The sequence below is a fragment of the Malus sylvestris genome, chromosome 15 (assembly GCF_916048215.2).
Source record: "Malus sylvestris chromosome 15, drMalSylv7.2, whole genome shotgun sequence".
NCBI classification, from domain to species: Eukaryota; Viridiplantae; Streptophyta; class Magnoliopsida; order Rosales; family Rosaceae; genus Malus; species Malus sylvestris.
Window position 1 is genome coordinate 7920181 of NC_062274.1, and position 19537 is coordinate 7939717.

At 38.1% G+C, this 19537-nt stretch overlaps 3 protein-coding genes across 6 annotated transcripts; 2 read left to right on the plus strand and 1 right to left on the minus strand.

The window, feature by feature from the left end:
* Nucleotides 1-4598: 4598 nt before the first annotated feature.
* LOC126604366 (FCS-Like Zinc finger 10-like) lies at nucleotides 4599-7282 on the plus strand. 2 transcript variants are annotated; one of them, XM_050271581.1, is made up of 3 exons: nucleotides 4599-4830; nucleotides 5535-6626; nucleotides 6732-7282. In XM_050271581.1, the coding sequence occupies exons 2-3, from the start codon at nucleotides 5578-5580 to the stop codon at nucleotides 6877-6879; spliced, it is 1197 nt and encodes a 398-aa protein (XP_050127538.1). In that variant the 5' UTR covers nucleotides 4599-4830; nucleotides 5535-5577; the 3' UTR covers nucleotides 6880-7282. The 2 variants fall into 2 exon arrangements, with proteins under 2 accessions (XP_050127538.1, XP_050127539.1); XM_050271582.1 differs by lacking the exon at nucleotides 4599-4830 and adding an exon at nucleotides 4857-5351.
* A 162-nt stretch (nucleotides 7283-7444) lies between these two features.
* LOC126604367 (probable E3 ubiquitin-protein ligase RZFP34) lies at nucleotides 7445-13359 on the minus strand. Of its 3 annotated transcripts, XM_050271585.1 has the most exons (13): nucleotides 13127-13359; nucleotides 11158-11777; nucleotides 10497-11036; nucleotides 10323-10410; nucleotides 10137-10196; nucleotides 10003-10035; nucleotides 9754-9831; nucleotides 9568-9611; nucleotides 9230-9270; nucleotides 9060-9142; nucleotides 8868-8959; nucleotides 8650-8761; nucleotides 7445-8560 (listed from the first exon to the last, which is right to left on the minus strand). In XM_050271585.1, exons 3-13 carry the CDS (start codon nucleotides 10634-10636, stop codon nucleotides 8450-8452), a joined length of 882 nt encoding a protein of 293 aa, XP_050127542.1. In that variant the 5' UTR covers nucleotides 10637-11036; nucleotides 11158-11777; nucleotides 13127-13359; the 3' UTR covers nucleotides 7445-8449. The 3 variants fall into 3 exon arrangements, with proteins under 3 accessions (XP_050127542.1, XP_050127541.1, XP_050127540.1); XM_050271584.1 differs by lacking the exon at nucleotides 11158-11777 and having other exon boundaries at nucleotides 10497-10688; XM_050271583.1 differs by having other exon boundaries at nucleotides 11158-13359.
* A 1940-nt stretch (nucleotides 13360-15299) lies between these two features.
* LOC126604365 (leucine-rich repeat extensin-like protein 4) lies at nucleotides 15300-18328 on the plus strand. Its single transcript, XM_050271580.1, has one exon. It carries the CDS (start codon nucleotides 15669-15671, stop codon nucleotides 17865-17867), a length of 2199 nt encoding a protein of 732 aa, XP_050127537.1. The 5' UTR covers nucleotides 15300-15668; the 3' UTR covers nucleotides 17868-18328.
* The last annotated feature ends 1209 nt before the right edge of the window (nucleotides 18329-19537 follow it).

Here is a 19537-nt window from a genome sequence, read left to right on the forward strand (position 1 = left end):
TTTGTTTAATGACCATTGACTTAGCCTTATGAAAAGTGTAGGGTATTTGAAGATGTTTTGTGGGATCACCTTACATTATTCTTGGTTCTTAAGTATTTAGCGATTTTATTGATCATTGAGATTTTGTAGTTTCTATTGAACTCAACGTTCAACGACGTGTTTGAAGTACGCTTATTTGTTTTGGCCCTTGACTCTTTTAAATTAAATACTTTATGAATATGTTCATGTAATGCCCTTTAAATAGTGAATAAAAAATTATTCTTGTCTACTGAGATATTAACTGCTTATTCTTACCTATTTCATAAGAAATACGATGTATAAAAAAATATAAATATAAAAAGTAAAGAAGAATAGAAAATAGAATTCTATAATTTCCAAACATATTGAATATTTGAATCCATCGAGCCAACTACCAAAAATCAACAGAAATGGCAAACTCGTGTTTCTACATTAAGTATAGTAATAACAATGGTACTTTCGTATCTTTATTATTTTTTTCAGTCAAATTAATGTACTTGAAAAAGTCAAGTCATATACAGAACGAGGAAGAAACTGGTTCGACCCCGGATTAACATTAATTGATGGATCAAAAAGGCCATCGAATAAAACAAGGCCAAATGCATGTAATAATTACTGTAACTTTATCAATTATTATACCCCACATGTCCCCCAGCGAACAAAAAGTAAAACCCCAACTTCATTTTAATTTTAAACGAGGTAAATTTGGCACATGAAATAAACATGGCAAGGAAAAGTTGAAAACAAAGACCTTGTACAGGTATCAAGCAACTCCTTTTACAATGTTGTTTTAATGCTACATGTATTTTAGCCGTTAAATTTAATTTTTTCGATTGTTTATATCTTTTATTTTTAAATTGAACTTTTCATTTTGCATGTCACATATATAGTTTTTATCTTTACACACATTGTTGTTTAATCTTGATAGTTGATTTCGTCTGATTTATCAAATCAGAATGATTAAAAATATAAAAAGCTGCGTAAGAAGTTAAAAAAATGTGGAAAATCGTTTTCTATCACTCGATGGATGTTACGTAGTGGGTAAGAAATTTCCCTCGTATGCTTTTGGTAGAAAATAATTAGTTACACCCTTTAAGTCACACTTTCACAGTAAAGGTCAGTCACTAGCTGAAATTAATATTTTTTTATTGAGAGTTGAACCATTTTCTTATACGTCATCAACTTACGCTTTTTGAATAACCTCGGCGGAAAAAGGAAGTTTTTTTCAAAATAAACCAAAAAAGAATACTTAATTGTGAATGACATAAAACGCATAATTCTTCAATACTACACAATCTAACATAAAATGAAGAAAATATGTAACATCATGAATGGATGACAATGATTTAAATCGAGGATATATATACCTTTAGTCATACACCTAATTATAAAAATTAGGCCAAATCAGATAAATGATCCATTTAATCAAAAAATGATTGTTTTTGTTAACTATCTATTAATATATAGATAAAATCGTACTTTAACACTTCTTCTTTCTGCATCTCCCCTACGCAACCCCCAAACTCAGTTCGCGCAAGAGAAAAAGGAGAGACAATTTTCAGTTTTTGACAGAGTTACCACCGCAACCATGACGGCCACCATGTCTCTGTGGGCCAAACCTAGTGCCTGAGCCCTCGCTGTCGGTTGGTCGTTGCTGGCTGCCAATTTATAAAAGAATTAAATTTAATTAATGTCAATTTATGTAAAAAAATTAGTGGATCGGGGAAGTTAAAATAAGTGGAAAAAAAAATAGACGTGGGTGGTTAAAATAAGTGAAAAAAAATAAACGTGGGTGTAGACGAGAGAGAGAGAGAGAGAGAGAGAGAGAGAGAGAGAGAGAGAGAGAGATAGACGTGGGTGTAGATGTGAGGCTTAAAAAAAAAGTAAAAAATTTGTTTGTATCACATTACTTTAATGCCCATATTTTTGTCTTTTCTAAATAATTCTTTCATTTATGTATAATAATAATTTTATTGGTCAATATTTTATTGATTTTTAGTTAACAAATAAAGTTATATTAATATGTAGTTTAAATTTAACTCAACGAAATTTTATTTCTCGTATTCGTACATGTCAGAAAACAAAATTTGCATGGATTAAACAATCATAGTTAATCAACAAAAAAAAAATTATTCAAAAACTTACCAAAAAAAAAAACAAAAACAAAATCAAATAAGTAATTGTCACGTCCATGTGTTTTATGAGAGAAACACAAAATTGAGGTTATAACTTATAAGGAAATGTCCTAATCTCATAGAATGGAGATGGTCCTACTTAATTTTCCTTTGTATTTTGTTGTGGTTGATTTGTTGCATCTAAAGTTTTTAACCGCCGTTAACTTCCAATGGAGTACTAGAGAAGAAGACAGAGAGATGTTTACATATACATTTAATTGGTAAACACCACAATTCAAATTAAATAAATGTGTGTCATTTTCAAGACATATACATACAATAATACAAAGGCAGTAAATTATTAGTAAATTACAAAGATAACTATTAATTCATTCAATGTTTACCCATCTCACTAAGTTAAGAGGCCATTAATTATAAAGAAAATTAATGAAAAGAGTTTGAAAACTTTGAGTTTTAATTAAAAGAACAAAAATGTGTTGTAAGTGAATAGTATCATGAATGATTTTTTAGAGTAAAAATATTATTTTTACTTAAAGTGAACAATACCGGAAATTGTTTTGTTAAAACTCTCTTAATAATGTTACTATGCATAATCTGTTAATCGACTAAATCAAAAGAGTTAAATTATTATTATTTATTTTTTTTACACTAGAGCTACTTTCTAATGAAGAACCATTTATCTGATTAGAGCTCAATAAATGGACTTCTCCATTTATATATATGGATTCATATTCGTTAAAGTGACTTATTCAAAAGCGAGTTTGAAGAGCCTCTGTTTTCTCACTCATAAATTAACATTAAAAGAATTGTAATCATATTATTTTCTGTCAAGTATGAGTAGTATGTTGAGACATTAAGCAGATAAATAATATAAATGAGAATTTACAGAAAAGAAATCTTGTTTGTGAAAAGAGAATGAAGATCCACCTCGGATCCTCTTTGTGAAGATCTTGATAATCCTCACATTATGTCCGTTTATCGTACATCATACGGTCATAAATTATTTTAAATATTTTTATTTAAAAATAAACATACAGTACCTGACAAAAACTAATACCACGATATATGATAAACAGACACAATATAAAAATCTTCAAAATCCTCACAAAGAGAATTCGGAGAATACCTTCATTAGGGAAAAGAAGTCTCTTATAATGTATCAAATATAAAGTGTTTCTTGAAATAAAAGTAAATCAAATATCGAGGGTATTTTTCAAAAAAAAAAAAATCAAGTGTCATAAAAACTGAAATGACCCCGTCAAGTCAAGCAAACGGCCCCCGTTAAGAGCCGTGAGGGTCTGTCAGTCAGTCAGTCAGTCAGTTAATCGGTCTGTCGGTCAGAATTGAACCCATGGGTCATCAGGCATTTTTGTCGTCTTGTGATGACTCAGCAAGAAAGGGAAGAAAGTACGGAACCATCATCTCTTTTCTTAATTGCCCTTTGACGCATTTCACCCTCTCTTCCGTACTTTACCCTATACCACAAAAGTTACCCCCCCTCCCCCCACCACTCTTACTTTTACCACTTCCATACCTCCAACAAAATACCTAATTTTCTTTTTCTTGCCCAGGAAAACTCAATCTTTAATTTTTGTTACATCTAATTGTTAAGCTAATAAACACAAGTGAAAATTGATTAATTTGTAACCAGAATATATCATAAAAAATGTCGAAGGACGAGAGTTAAACTTTTATGGAGAATGCTGCAGTATCTGTTATACTAGAAACAACTTAAGCATTTAAAAAATAATCTTATTACTAACGTTTTATTAAGAATCCAATGTAAATATAACTTCGATTAAAAGATCCCGAAGAAGAGATACAAACTGAGGGATTCATATGTGATAGTAAACGCTTTTAATCACTGCAACAGACACACAATTCAATGTAAGTTGATTTTCACCTAGATTGTTATAAATAAAAGGGTTTTATTCTAAATAATTAACCTCAGTTACTAGTACATGCATTTTTCCAAATTTCCAAAAATTAACTAGAAAGTGGTCCAAAACCACTTTGGTGATGAAGGGAGGAGCAAAGGTTGTATAAAGTGGCAGAAGCTGGTAAAATACGTACAAAAGCTATTTCTGTGGGCACAAGTACATTATTGCATACATTGACATAATTTTATGAGAAAATTAGAGTAATGGTTATGAATTTTAGCCTAATTAGAATTTTGGTCTTTGAATTAAAAGTTTGTAAGTATTGTATAATGCAGAGTAATTGTTCTTTTGGCTCACTCTGTTTTATCTAAATAAAAAGTTTAAAAGAACAAAATAGATGAATTTTTTAACAGAGTTAGCAAAAACAAAAAAAAAACCACTCCGCATTGTATCAAATTCAAAATCAATACTCGAGAATTTTTTTAATTTGAAAACCAGAATTTTAATTAAACTAAAGTTCAAGACAATTGCTCCAATTATCTTTAATTTTATTAGAGAGAGAGCGAGAGAGAGAGACAGTGAGTGAGGAGTATTTCAGAAGCTCACTGCTTCGCTGATTTTGAGGCACGAAATAGAGTGGGGAGAGAGAGAGAGAGAGGAGTGGGGAACAAGTTTCACACAGAGACACACCGCTTGTCAAAAAGCTTCATATATTTACTACATTGGGGCCTCCTTCTACCATCCATCAGAGCCATATATCTCTGAAGTTTCCAGAGCTAGAGAGAGAAAGAACCCAGGTGGCCTTTTCTTCCTTTTAACTCATTGTTCATCTCAGTTGCTCTTTTTCTTGAATCCAATGCTGGGTTCTTCGAGTTTAATCCGTTTATTCTATTAATTTTTTTCTGGGTTTTACTGATTGAGCTAAAAGATTCAAGCTTTTTGTTTTTCTTGGGGATTAATCGCCTCCTAATGCATGTTTGATCGGATTAAAAGGGGTTTTTCTATCTGGGTTTTCGTTGTTGCATGTAATTAAGTCGATTTGAATTAATTTTTTGGTAATGCATTAATGATTTTACAGTGATTCAACCCCCTTTTCTCCCTACATTTGAGTTTTTACCAAATACCAAGAAAGCTATTTTTTCCTATGCCTTGAATTCGATTAGACATTTCTGTGTCATCTCAGACACCCTTTAATGCTCTGAATCCACCCAATAAAGAAAAAGAAATTAAAAGTCTTTATGTCGTATCCGTTGGGTGATCCAAAAACCCAAATGTTTCTTCCAACCCAATAATCTTTGAAAAGCATCAAGTTCTTTGTGTATGTGTGTGGTTTAATAATTTTTCATGTATTTTTTTCCTTTTATTTCTGCAATGCGGCTCATGGATTAGGCAGATGATTAATGGGTTATGAGCTGTTGAGTAATCTTTATTAATTAGCTTCGGAAAATGGTAGAAATAATGTATTTATTGATTTGAAAACCTGTTGATTTTTTTGGTACAGAAAAGGGGGCTTTTGGTTTCCCAAAGGGGGGCAATTTGAGAGAATGCTGAGGAAGAGAAGCAGGTCAGTTCAGAAGGATCAGCACCAAATGGGTCATCTGCCAATTTCTGATGCTGCCGCTGGGTCTGATGTTTTGGGGCACAACCCTAAAAGCAGCTCTTTTTTCAGTGTTCCTGGTCTGTTTGTAGGGTTGAGTCCTAAGGGTTTATCAGATTGTGATGCAGTTAGAAGCCCAACTTCTCCTCTAGATTTTAGGGTTTTTTCCAATCTGGGTAACCCCTATAGGTCACAAAGGTCCAACCATGATGGGGGACAGCAGAGGAGCTGGGGTAGCAGTAAAGTAGGATTAAGCATCATAGATTCTCTTGATGATGTGAAATCTTCCGGGAGAGTTCCTCGTTCGTCGGAGAGTAAGAACATTCTTTTTGGACCTGGAATGAGGATTAATAAAACCCCAGAGCCTCAGTCCAATGTCAAGCCGTTCGATTCTTCACCAAAATCTCTGCCCAAGAACTATGCAATTTTCCCACATTCCAAAACCAAATCACCTTTACAGAAGGGTAGTTCTGATGTTCTTTTCGAAATCGGAGAACCCCCATCAGAACCTGGGTCATTCGGGAAAATCCGGTCCTCTTCATTAGATTCCGGTAGAGCATTTTCGACTCTATTGGGATTGAGCAACCTTAACCCCAGCTCTACTTCAGGAAATTTTTGCCCGGAAAATTTAACCACCCTTCAGTTTATTGGAGGAAGCCCCAATTTAGCCACCCAAATGAAGACTGGATCCATCGGGTCTAGCAATGGGTTCCTTGGGTCTCTCTCAGCAAGTGAGATTGAACTTTCTGAGGATTATACTTGTGTAATCTCTCATGGTGCCAAACCCAAAAAAACTCACATCTTTGGTGACTGCATTTTGGAGTGTCATTCTGAGGATGTGAACAATTTTGGTAAGAATGAGGAAAGGGAAATTGGATTCACCCGCCCGGGTTCGAGCTTGGACAATTTTGGTCACTACCCTTTAGACAACTTCCTTAGCTTCTGCTATTATTGTAACAAGAAATTGGAAGAGGGCAAAGATATTTACATATACAGGTACATTTTCTGAGACAGACGTTTACTCGGTTTCTTATCATATGCAAGGGTCTGCTAAACAGTTTTGGTTTCAGTATGCTTATAGTCGTATATGATTTCTTGCAGGGGTGAGCAAGCATTTTGCAGTTTGAGTTGCCGTTCGGAGGAGATTTTGATTGATGAGGCGTTGGAAAAATGCAATGACCAGTCTTCTGAGAAGCCTCTCGAGTCATATGAGGAACTTTTCGAGACTGGCATGCTTGCAGATAAATAAGAGATGCCTCTCATCCTCAGCCACCATGCCCATGATCGATGAGCCTCGCGCAGACGCAGCTGATCATCTGTTTAGAAAGAGCTGTCCACGTGCATCCCCCGGCAGCCATGGATGATCGTTTTGTAAATTCACTCGTTTGCTGATGGTGTTTCAGCTTTCATGGTCTTGGTGGATGATAGGATTCAAGCTCTAACTAGTTTTCCTTTCCATAAAACGAGACATTTGATGTATGCCATCGAAGTCCTGTATTTCCTTGTAATTCATGTAAGAGGGCGATAGCCGGCTTTTATGGCTCACCGTTTTTACTACTTCTTCATCCTAAAGTCTCTCTTGTGGCCAGAGTTGCTGTGTAATCTTGCACCGGTTTTTGACTGAATATATAAAGTAGTAGTATTACATACAATTCTCTCTCTACATCTTCAAATGTTGGGTTGAGGCTACAGTATTTCGGAGTATTGAATGACAGCCGTTGGATTGGATCTAAGATCTCTAAATTCGCGGAGAATTCAATACTGCGGAGTACTGTAGTTTTTTCGCAAATTTTATACATGTTTTGGAGTGTTGATGGAATGAAAATTTCTTGAGCATAGACTTGGATTATGATCTGAATTCACCAATAATCTTTACAAGTGCAGTTTCCGTCGACGAACCGATGGAATTTATAGTCATCCCTGATTACAATCTCTATATGATAGGCCTGTGATATCAGTTTCATAGCTGAGTGGCAATCTCTACAAATCTGCAGATTAGTCACTGCTCGAATCGGTGCAACAGCCATTCTTTCACTGTGGTAAGCTGATTCCAGCTTCTGCTTTTTTATGTAAACGTGCACCCAATGCCATGATTCAGGGATGCAACACTAGTTTGCACAGTGACTAACGTGACCTTGTCGGGTTGTACCCTTGAACCCTGCATCTCACGGAACAACTCAAAACACTTCCCCAAATCGACGAGACATAGAACTGCAGTTGATCACGGTGTTCCAAGAGACCACATCCTTCTCAGGGATCTCATTGAACAGGAGTCTAGCCTTCATAACATCTCCACTTCTGCAAAACCCATCCAACATCGAATTCCATGACACGACACCCTTGCAAAGCAACTGCTCCAACACCAGGCAAGTCTCAACCAGTTTGCTTATATTATAACACGTAAACTACTAACGACAGACCGCAAAGAAGTTAAAAAATACGAGCGAGACCAGACGGGTCAACCCTTTCTTTCGCGTTCACTGTCAGCATTATGTCTACACATCGGGACCAGATCCACTGAAGACCACCTCAGCCGATGGACGATCAAAAAGAAGCTCAGGAACCAGTGCAGTCGAGGACGACAAATAAAACCAAAAACAGAAAAATACATAACAAGAAATACAAATAAATGAAACATGACGGTGCTCCCCCGGTCACAGGTCTCCAACAGAATACAACCCGCACGACCACCTCCCCCGATATGGCTAGGTGGTCAAGAGAGTACGGGGCCTTTCTTTCGAGTCTCGTCACACATGCGCAGGTGCACACTGATTAACCAATGCTCAAACCAATTCGATTGCAAACACGTTGCCACCGGCTCAGCCTCTGGTTTGTCGAGTGTTGTACGATTTACAGTTCGGGCATTTCCGGGCCATAACATGGTACTGCACTTGTGAGCTTTTCCCACAGTCGTTGCAGAGGATCGAAACCTGTCGAAGAGGATTGAAGAGCAATGAATTCTATCGGCACAATACTTATACACTAGGAAAACTATGAGCGAGACGGAGAGAGAAAGTACCAATTTGTTTTGATAGGGTTCAGGCATCGGCGTAGCTGCAATCTCCATATCATATTTCTCCCATACCTTAGACATATCGCAAACTGACTTGGAGCAAAGAGGGCATGCGTATCTGTCATCAAATACGAACGGCCAGGTCAGTTCAATAATTCTATTTACGATGCTCAATCAAGTCAAAAGAAAAAGGAACCAAAAGAAGAAATCCGTTGAATACTCACTGATAATGGTCCCTCATCTCGTTTAAGCAATTCTTATGAATGGTGTGCCCGCATGGCATGACGGTAACATCATCTCTTGTTTCGAATAAGAACTGCAAAACACCAATACATGTTCGGTAAGGCATCAACGGTACCAAAACAAAATACTTTAAAATCCGTCATAAGAGGATAATGAAAAAACTTTAGTCTTACCTCAAAACAAACAGGGCAGTCGTGATGCATTGCTCCCTCCACACAGGGATGGCTGTTCTTCATCAGCATTGAGTAGCAGCAACCTGACAAGAAGATGGATTTACATCAGTAACGAGATGATAAAAAAGGATGCTCAATTTCTTTGAAAATAACAAGCACGGGTTACTTACCACACTTGTCACAGTGAAAGAAATTCTCGCGCCCCCCAATTCTGTCACAAAAGAGCACACTCAAGTGAATACTTCAGTAATTAACAATTTGAGAAGGCATAAAACTACAAAGAAAATGGTTAATGCAGACAAGAGAAAGTGCATGAGCGAGTGTTGCAAGAACTGATGCTTCAAAAAGCATATTGAATAAAAAGACCTATCACGCTCTGGTGCCAAAAGATAATACCAAAGTGAGACTCGCATACTATGTGGTTAGCTAGACATCTCAGCACATTTTTTCATGGCAGTTCAATCGGCTTTGCAAAAAGACAACAAAAACAAGGACATGAGAATTCTACCTGCAAATCCCACAGCCATTGCAATGGTACTGTTTCTTAGATACCTGCAAAAAGCAAAAAAGGATCATCCGCCTGCAAGAACTAGTCACTTCAAAGCATCATAATTTCCCATACCAGGCTTACACCAATATCCTAATCATATATCATCGAAAACTAAAACAGATGTACAGAAAGTGAGGCACTTACATCATCATCAAAGAGCTTGCAAGTCTCACAGAAGTATTTCCCCATACATACACCACAATTAATACAAACTTGTTGAACCTGGTAATGAAGCAGCAAACAAAAGACACTTCAGAAAAATGCGAGCAAAATTCTAATTACTAAGGAATTTTCTTATCTGCTACACCAGCTTATTTTCATGATGCAAAATATCTTGATTAAGTACTCGACGCAAATCCAAAAGAAATGGATCTGCCAATAACACGAACTCACCTCTTGCTCAGTGTTGCAAAGTGAACATATCACCTGAAATATCATGCATGTGTTGTCAGCTTATGAAGCAGAACAGTATAAGTTTAAGAAGCCAAAAAGGATAAAGAGATGCATGAACTCATAAACGGATTTACCTGTTTCACTTGATGGCGTGGTATGTCATGTCTATACTTCTGATCAATGCTAATATCATTCTGTATACCAAAATGAGAAGTCAACACAAGTTGATACAAGCCAAAGAACTATCAACAAATACATCACAAAGCCAGCATTGGTTATAACGGCTTATACTCTGAAGTAGTTCACAATCATATACACACCTTAGCTTCGTTATGACAATGGCGACAATAAAAAATCTCATTGCAGCAAGGAGCTCTAATACGGCACCTCCGCCGGTAGTGTGAACATCTGAAAAATAAAACCATCATAATGTTATCTTCGTGGCAACCAAAGAAGAAAAGAAAATAAATGAAGAAATGAGTAAGAATAATTACCCATACTGCATATATCCTTTCTCTAGCAATTCAGTGGCCTCTCCAGTATCCTTCGATTCAAATTTGAGCTTATACTCGCCATTCGATATATTACAGTGAGCATCCCCCATTACGTTCTGCCTAACCATTATATCTTGCATACTTCCAAACGGATATGGCAATACTTAGAAGCTGGAAATAAGCCTAAAGCACCTGCATGTACAAAAACGTTTAATACCACTTGTTAAAGCTCAGAGGCATTTAGTCGCCCAATCAAGGCAGGCAAACACCCCATGACACTGCTTTCTTCTATAATGCTGCAGACATTTGAAATCAGCTACAACAAATCCAAGCAAGGTTGAACAGCTCCAATCAGCATTTCCCCAAGAGGAGGATTCATCAAAACAAGTAGATATATAAACAATAACTGCAATGCAGCGCTTGGGAACTCCAGAGATTCCATCTTTGGAAAGTAAGCAACAACATTGCATCACTTGATTCCTTGAAGAAGTCTCGGAACCAAATCCAACTATACTGGGCACAACGATTTGACGCCCCAACCTATGGTACAAGCAATAGATCACACAATCAAATGCGTTTTAGAAAGTCGTAACAAAATAGGGAAAGAACGGTAGAGATGGGAAAATGTGTTTTGTTGATTGTCCATACAGAACAGGCCTACCTCAATTGGAATTCCGCACCATCTCTGCTTCGAGTACTGAACTTACCCAACAGGCAAAATTTTAAAGCTCTATACCATCAGACTTTGAGTGGCTCTGCTTGAAACGTATACAGTTCTCTCATTATCAACATTTTGAACTATAAAAATAATCACAATTTTATCTCTTGATTCCCCATCTTCTAGTGACACGGCCTCACGAATAAGCCCCCTTAACCAAATGAATGGGAGCAAAACCCTTGTCTCACTGACCTTAATTGCAAATCGATAGGTTTCAAAAACGATTTAAGGGTTGAAAAAATATAAAGGAAAAAAGAATAATGACCTAGCATGAGCACTGAGAATGATAATACCAAGAGTAAATCAATGCTCAGATTAGCATTAGGGGGGAAACAAGGACGACCCAAAAAATCATGTTCCCAAACCAGCAATATCAGATAGGAGCCATACGGCAAACCCACAATGCTGTGACAACAAAGAAGTGACGACAAGACCACACTTGTAATATTAGAAGCCATTTATTGGGATAGAGCTTTGACTCAATCAGAACCACGATAAACAAGCATATACGCTCCGCACTTGCCAATTTCACCTCTGTTAAGGATGCAACAGCCCTGCAGATACTGCCGCAGAAAAACCGTCAAATACTACATATAATTCAGTATTTTAACTCCAGCAACTCATTATACAGAAAGCAGAGGATAAGTCCCTGCAGCATGCTACCCTATCTTCCAGTACAATGAACCAATGAAAAACAAAGAAAGTAATCCTGTTATGTTGTCTAACTTTGGTAAATCAGTCTCCTTAAATTTTAATACATATCCACAAGCTTCAAGGTGCAACCTCGATAAGGTCTGAACGTTAAAGGCAAGACGCACATCGCGACACCTGAAACCAAGGTTCAGAGAAAGTCTAAATAACCAACACTGGCCTTGGCTTCTAAACGTACAAAATACACACGACAGCTATGGAATACTCCAGAAACAAGAAGTTGAGCTCCAACATACAGGATGCACCACCCATAAAGAGCGGATGACGCCTAACAGCAGTACTCACAGCGATTCCAATCACAAGTTGAAATCTTTTGCCCCTCAACTACTATAAACCTCCAACCCAAAAAAGACATAAACAACCTCGATAATGTTTTCATTTTTAGAAACCCAATTAAATAACTTATTATTTGGTTAATTTTATCTAGACTTTATTCAGCAGGTAGCTGATATCAGGTAACAATTAATAGACAAGACATTTTACCCCCCAACCAAATGAAGCCGTCGTCAGTAAAACTAAAGCAGAAAGAAATCCACATAAGTAGAATCACGTACGTAACGCTCACGGTGTCAATACTCGAAATTCGTTCTCTTTTTCTCCTCTTGACACACACGTTTCAACTTTCAACAAATAAACCAAATTTGGAAACTAGAAACAAAAAGCTAGGCGCGGAATCAGTTCCTTCCCAATGTAAACTCAGCAGTCACACACACACACACACACACATGTCATCACTATACAAACATCTCACGCAAGGGCAGGGCTAACAATTTCTACAAACACAACTATCTAGGGCCAGAAGCACATTTCTCTAAAACATTAGCTAAACCAAACATAACCATTATCGTCATCGTCATTAGCAACAACCACCAAATTACATGACAGTCAATCAGCTAAAAATTACCACAAAATTGAAAACTACAGCAGGTTTAATCCAATCAACAATTCATCAAAAATCAAATCCACCACAGAACACGCAATGCCCATAAATTCACACAATTCATTGCAAATACGATCAAAAGATTCAGAATTCATGCAATAACACGCCTAATAAAGCTAAAAATTAAACACAATCTGCAGAATTCAAAAATTTCAGAACCAAATTACCTACAATTATAATCAATTAACGCAAAACCAAAGCCAATTCAGATCAAAACAAAACAAATTACGAATTATATGAACTTCTTAAAGAATAACGAACTTTCAATCCGCCGCGACACAAAAGCGATGCAGTCGCCAATCCAAATCCGATAGCAAACTCCAATGAGAATCCGATTGGTTATCCAGAGCCCCGACTGAAACTGACAGAGAGAGAGAGAGGGAGCTAGAGATAGAAACGCAGAGAAGAAGATAGAGAGAGAAAGCGATGCGGAACGATGAGAGAGAATTCGAACGCGATTGCTATTTATACCGAAGATACGATCGCTTCGCGAGCCTTCGAAATTGCCTCGAAATCGAAAGCGTCAGGATCACTGGTGACAGCTCTCTGTAGTAAATTGTCTGAAAATATCCCCCCCGCTTTTACTCATTCAATAATCTGGTTTTAATCCTCTGCAGTCTCGCTCCCTGTATCCTTCTGCAAATGCGAATCGAACAGTCCTCATGTCTTAACTATCTATCCGACGGTGAAAAACAGAGAAACCACAGTAATTACAATGTAGCCGCCTGCACGGTAACATTGTCCTTTAAAAGGCCGTGATCTTCTTGTAGACGAAGTTCGCCGTTCAACGCAACGATCCAATCGGCCAAGTCAGCGTGATGGCGCTCCAGCTTGCAATTTGGATTGGGTTGTCGACACGTGTTAATAAATTTGGCCAAGCTTAATTGCTTGCCACGTCTGCAGACGAGATAAAGTGACTTGACGTGGATGATTTTGATGGTATTAAATAAATAAATATCTAATTAATTAATTAAGCATGATTGTATTGTTATTGTAATGCGGATACGTTATGTTTTTGGAATTGACTTCTTAATTTCTCTCAAATTTCATGGTTATCCAATTGAACGATTACGTATAAGTATTATTTTCCATTAATTAATATGACGATGTTTATCCATTAACATTAGAGCCATATGATTGTCAAGTTCCCTTGGAGGCTTGGAACCAATTTATATTCTAATATATATTTGTTTTTGTTGTTTCAATTACTCTTTAAGTTTGTCCAACTCAACGTTATATCCATAATAATGATCGTACATTTATTTTTAGAGATGTGATATTCACACACCTCTTTTACTTCTCTCACATCTTTTTAGTTTTTAGTCGTTGGATCGAATGAATTGAAGAAGATCAACGGACATAAATTAACAAAGAGTGTGTGAGAAGTAAAAATGGATATGTGGATAGCACACCCTTTTTTTTTATTATCTCAACAATGATTCGATTAATTTTTTCGTATTTATTGAAATTAGTTAACTTGTATGACTCGGTTACCAAAATACGGTCCTACTTATGTATGTCTAACGTTCTATCCATAACAATTATCTTACACTCATTTTTTCTTTGTCTGACTCTCAACAATATGCTCTTTGCTCGTAGATTACAAACCGGAGAAAGATGTGATAATCCTTTACTATTCCAAGAATGCCAAAAAATTATAAGATTTGTACAAAAAGCCTCTCACATCTTATAATGTGTAGTATGCCAATTAGAATAATTGAGATAGAAGGTTATACATGGGTCCTGGTATCTTTTTTAAAATTGAACTAGGCAGGCACCGACGATCAGTCTAATTGTTTTCCTAAATTGTGCTTCTATGATGAAAAACACTTTTTTTTTAAATTTTCAAAAGCAGTCTGATTGGACAGTTGTATTGATCTTTGCAGTTTGCATGCATGAATCCTCTAATTCCTAATGTGATGCACTCTCGTCGTTTCATATTTTTAGCACAATGTTTTATAATCTTAGTACGGAAATTATGCCAAAAATATGAGGTGGTGGATAGTCAATGAAAAATCCTACTTTTGAGAGTCTCCTTAACATTTCTCTTCCTAATGTTGAAGTTTATGTGAATGATTGTCAGCCAAATGTATATAGGTTTAATATGCATAACCAAACTAATAACGTGGTTACGACTCAAATGCATCTATGATTCTATAGTTCCACATAGATTGTCAACCATTAATGTATATGTAAATCTTCCGGATGTAATCAAGCATTAATGTCTATGAGACTTATTGCATCTACGGTTGAAAGTTGCATACAGATGTGATGCATGTGTAAAGTGTTAATGCATTAGGTCTAATACGCGTAATCAACTATTAACACGTTCATCATGAAACTCGTCTGCATCAACGGTTAAAGGGTATTTGCGATCATAGAAGGCCGTCATAAGCTCAGCTCAAACTCATAATTATATTTCCTCACTATTAATACTCAGCTCAGCTCCCTAAATTGGTGTCAAAAACTTGATCAAGTCCAAGATGAGAGAGTAATCGGAAACCGTCCCAAAAAAAGGGTGTTTATGTTTTGACTGATTCAGTTTTACACAGATGTAATAAACACATGCACTCATCACTTCCAGTAAATCTCATTTCTTTACCTCTAACTGCTACTACTTCCGACACACTTAAAGTACAGTGGAAAATTGAAGATTTACCTCAAACTGAGCTTTTTTTTTTTACTTTTACCGTCGAGGTTTTGATCAGTTTTCCATCTCCAATATCCTCTCTTTTTCTCTGATACATGCTGAGAAAGCTAGAACAGAGAAATTGAACCCATTACATGTGATCTCTTGTATGTGATGAAGAGAAGAAACATTCACATTTTTCTACTCTCCATTTTCCTTGTACAGATCTTTTTCCTAGGTGCCACCACTGGCGAAGAGCTTCCGATTTCGCGCAATGCCGGCCTGAGAGACTCGTCGCACACTTTGCATTACAAGCAAAGGCAGCTCTTGTATTACACTGACCGCCATGGGTCACGAGGTGTGACTGTGACAGCCGCAGGCTCCCTTGTTTTTGAAAATCCTAGACTCAGAAGTGCCTACACTGCCCTCCAAGCATGGAAGCGAGCCATGGTCTCGGATCCTTGGGATCAAACATCCAACTGGGTTGGATCCGATGTATGCAAATACACTGGAGTCTTCTGCGCCCAAGCTCCAGACGATCCATCAGTCCAAACTGTTGCTGGCATTGATCTAAACCATGCTGACATTGCAGGGTTTCTCCCGGAAGAGCTTGGTCTTCTCTTGGATATTGCATTGTTTCACATCAACTCAAATCGTTTCTGCGGCAAAGTCCCAAAGAGTTTCAACAAGTTGAAGCTGCTTTTCGAGCTTGATCTAAGCAACAACCGCTTTGCTGGGGAATTCCCTGATGTTGTTCTTCAGCTGCCAGCACTAAAATTTCTGGACCTGCGATTCAATGAGTTTGAAGGTAAAGTCCCCAAGGAACTGTTTGATAAGGACCTTGATGCAATCTTCATCAACCACAACAGATTTTCCTTCCAATTGCCAGATAATTTTGGGAAATCGCCGGTCTCCGTCATTGTTCTTGCTAACAATAACTTCCACGGATGTGTACCTGCCAGCCTCGGCAACATGTCCAAGAATTTAAATGAATTGGTGCTCGCTAACAATGGGTTCCACTCGTGTTTACCAAAGGAGATAGGGATGCTGAAGAATGTGAGACTGTTTGATGTGAGCCATAATCGGATTGTGGGAGAGTTGCCGAAGGAAATAGTTGAAATGGAAAGCTTGGAGCAGCTGAATGTGGCTCATAACATGCTCAGAGGGACTATACCAGAAGGGGTGTGTGAACTTCAGAATCTGAAGAAATTTAGCTTTGAGCACAACTTTTTCACTAGCGAGCCACTGATGTGTTTGAAGTTGGAGGAGTTTGATGACAGCAAGAATTGCTTGCGGAAAAGGCCAAAGCAGAGAACCTTTTTGCAATGCAAATTGGCTTTGTCTAAAAAAGTTGATTGTAGTTCTTTTGGATGTCATCCTTTCGTTCCTCCTTTGCCACCATCACCACCATTGCCTCCACCATCACCATCACCGCCTACACCATCACTACCACCACATCTGCCATCACCACCAATGCCTCCGCCATCTCTATCACCTCCGCCTCCACCGTCAACACCACTGCCTCCACCATCTCCATCGCCACCACCGCCTCCACCGTCACCACCTCCATCACCGCCACTGCATCCGCCATCTCCATTGCCTCCCCCACCATCTCCATCCCAGTCACCAAAATTACCATTACCACCTCCACCATCACCACCATCACCACCACCACATCTACCATCACCACCACCGCATTTGCCATCTCCATTGCCTCCCCCGCCATCTCCATCCCCACCATTACCATCACCGCCTCCACCATCGACACCGCCGCATCCGCCATATTCATCGCCACCTCCGTTATCTCCATCCCCTTCACCATCATTACCATCACCTCCACCTCCACCTCCACCTCCACCATCACCATCACCGCATCTGCCATCTCCATCGCCTCCTCCACCGTCTCCATCCCCTTCGCCGCCATTACCATCACCTCCGCCCCCATTACCATCACCGCCTCCACCATCATCACCACTGCATCCACCATCATCACCACTGCATCCACCATCATCACCACTGCCTCCGCCATCTCCATCACCACCTCCACCATCTCCATCACCACCACCACGACTGCCTCCTCCTCCTCTTCCTCCACCTCCACCATCCTCACCTCCTTGCCTTCCCTCTCCACCACCCCCTCCACCATGCTCTCTTCAGAATTCACCACCACCTTCACTACCTTCTCCCCTACCACCACCACATTCTCTTCTGTCACCACCTCCACCACTTCCTTCAACTCCATCCCCACCACCATGTGTGCCATCTTCTCCGCCTCCGCCTTCACCTTCAGCACCAACTCCAGCATATGATGGCCCGTTACCACCAATTAAAGAAACCCCCCACCCTTCACCTTCACCACAACCGTATTATTAGTGATTCCTTCCATTTTCTTCTCCACCTTCCAGACAGCTTAGCGACTGATACACTATAGTGAGTACACTCCCACAACTCCGAAAAGCATTTCAACTTCTGAAATAATTGCCAACTGTTTATCTCTACCACTGCAACCAAAGAACACAAAAGAATGCCATCAATTATCAAATTACATGGTGAAGGTGAACACGAGAAGTGGGAGACATGCACAGGGAAGGTTATTCATTTTGCTTCTTATTTGACATTTTCACATTGTTATGGACTGGTTTTTTTTTTTTTTTTTTTTTTAAGTATATAATAAGTTGGAAGATGTAGTTCTAGGCTACTTGGAATGTAATTACAGAGATCTCTAGATTCATATTTCTGTTATATTAAGAGCTTTCTTTTGCTTATATTCCGATCTAAATGTATTATGCAATGATGGATATTGGATTGAAAATGCTTACAAATATTTAGAAAAAGTTAGGTCTCAAAATTACCTTCTGCATTGCTCTGCTTCGCTATTCATGAATCGGAATAAACAACCGTAGAATCTTTGTTCCATCTTCGCTGCAGGCAGAAGAAAGTCACCAATCTTCATTTTCATTTGAGAAAGGAAAAAACAACAGATGATCTAAATAATAATTGAAAAATAAAACTCCAGTGAAAAAGGCTCAGTACTTGAGCAGCTAAATTAAAAATAAAAAAATAAAAAAATAAAAAAACTGTTTTCCTTGTCCTTAATCTTAAAAAGCAGATGACAAATGAACAAAACTGATAGCCGAAATGAGAAGCGTGAATACCAAAGAATTTCAAAGCTCACTGAGGCAAAGCCTCAACTGTACATCGAGTCTTGACCCGAGCCATACCGAAGAGCATAACTTCAAAGCCCCATGCATGCGAGCATCTCCATTTTGATGGCCTAATCAATCGCAACGAGGAAAAAGTACATTTTCAACACGGTTAAAGGAACAATGAACTCCTACACATAAACATATGCACGACTAATAATAAAGCACAGAGGCAACACACAGTGTATATTCAAGATATCCATCAACCCTTGGCTTGCTGATACTCCCCTCATGTATCTTCCTTCTTGACTCGACACGGAAGCTAGCAGGGCATTCAGCACTTGAACATTCTCCTTTTACAAAATCACCCACTCTAGCAAATGGGATCAGGGCGATATCATCACCACCTTGGCGACCGCCTTCTACTTTCACCCATTTGATATGAGCTGCGGAAAACTCTGCATGCCGAGTATCTTGTACCGGGAGGTTAAGAATGTCCTCCATTCTTGCCAACTGTGTAATAAAATGGAAACCCAAATCATAGTTCTACTAATTTATGCAGCACAAATTCAACCTAAGGTTTTTTAATATAATTGGTCTTTGTTAGTTTCCAAATTCCAAAATTCCCAATCTCATGTGGTACCTCTTAACTCAATCTAACATGCAAAACACAAAGGTAAGAAATTTCAAAGCTATTTAAAATTACTAACTGAAAGTGCTTATAAATTAAGTCAAAATCATCATAAGCACTTCAAAGACAGCAAAAGTAAAAGCATTTTAACAAAATTTACCTTGTGTTCATGGCCCTTCATGCTTCTCCAACTAGCCCAGAAATTGTAAATTCTGGAACTTTTACTCAGCAAGTAATAATTTCAAAGTTTAAAGTTTATACAAAACCAA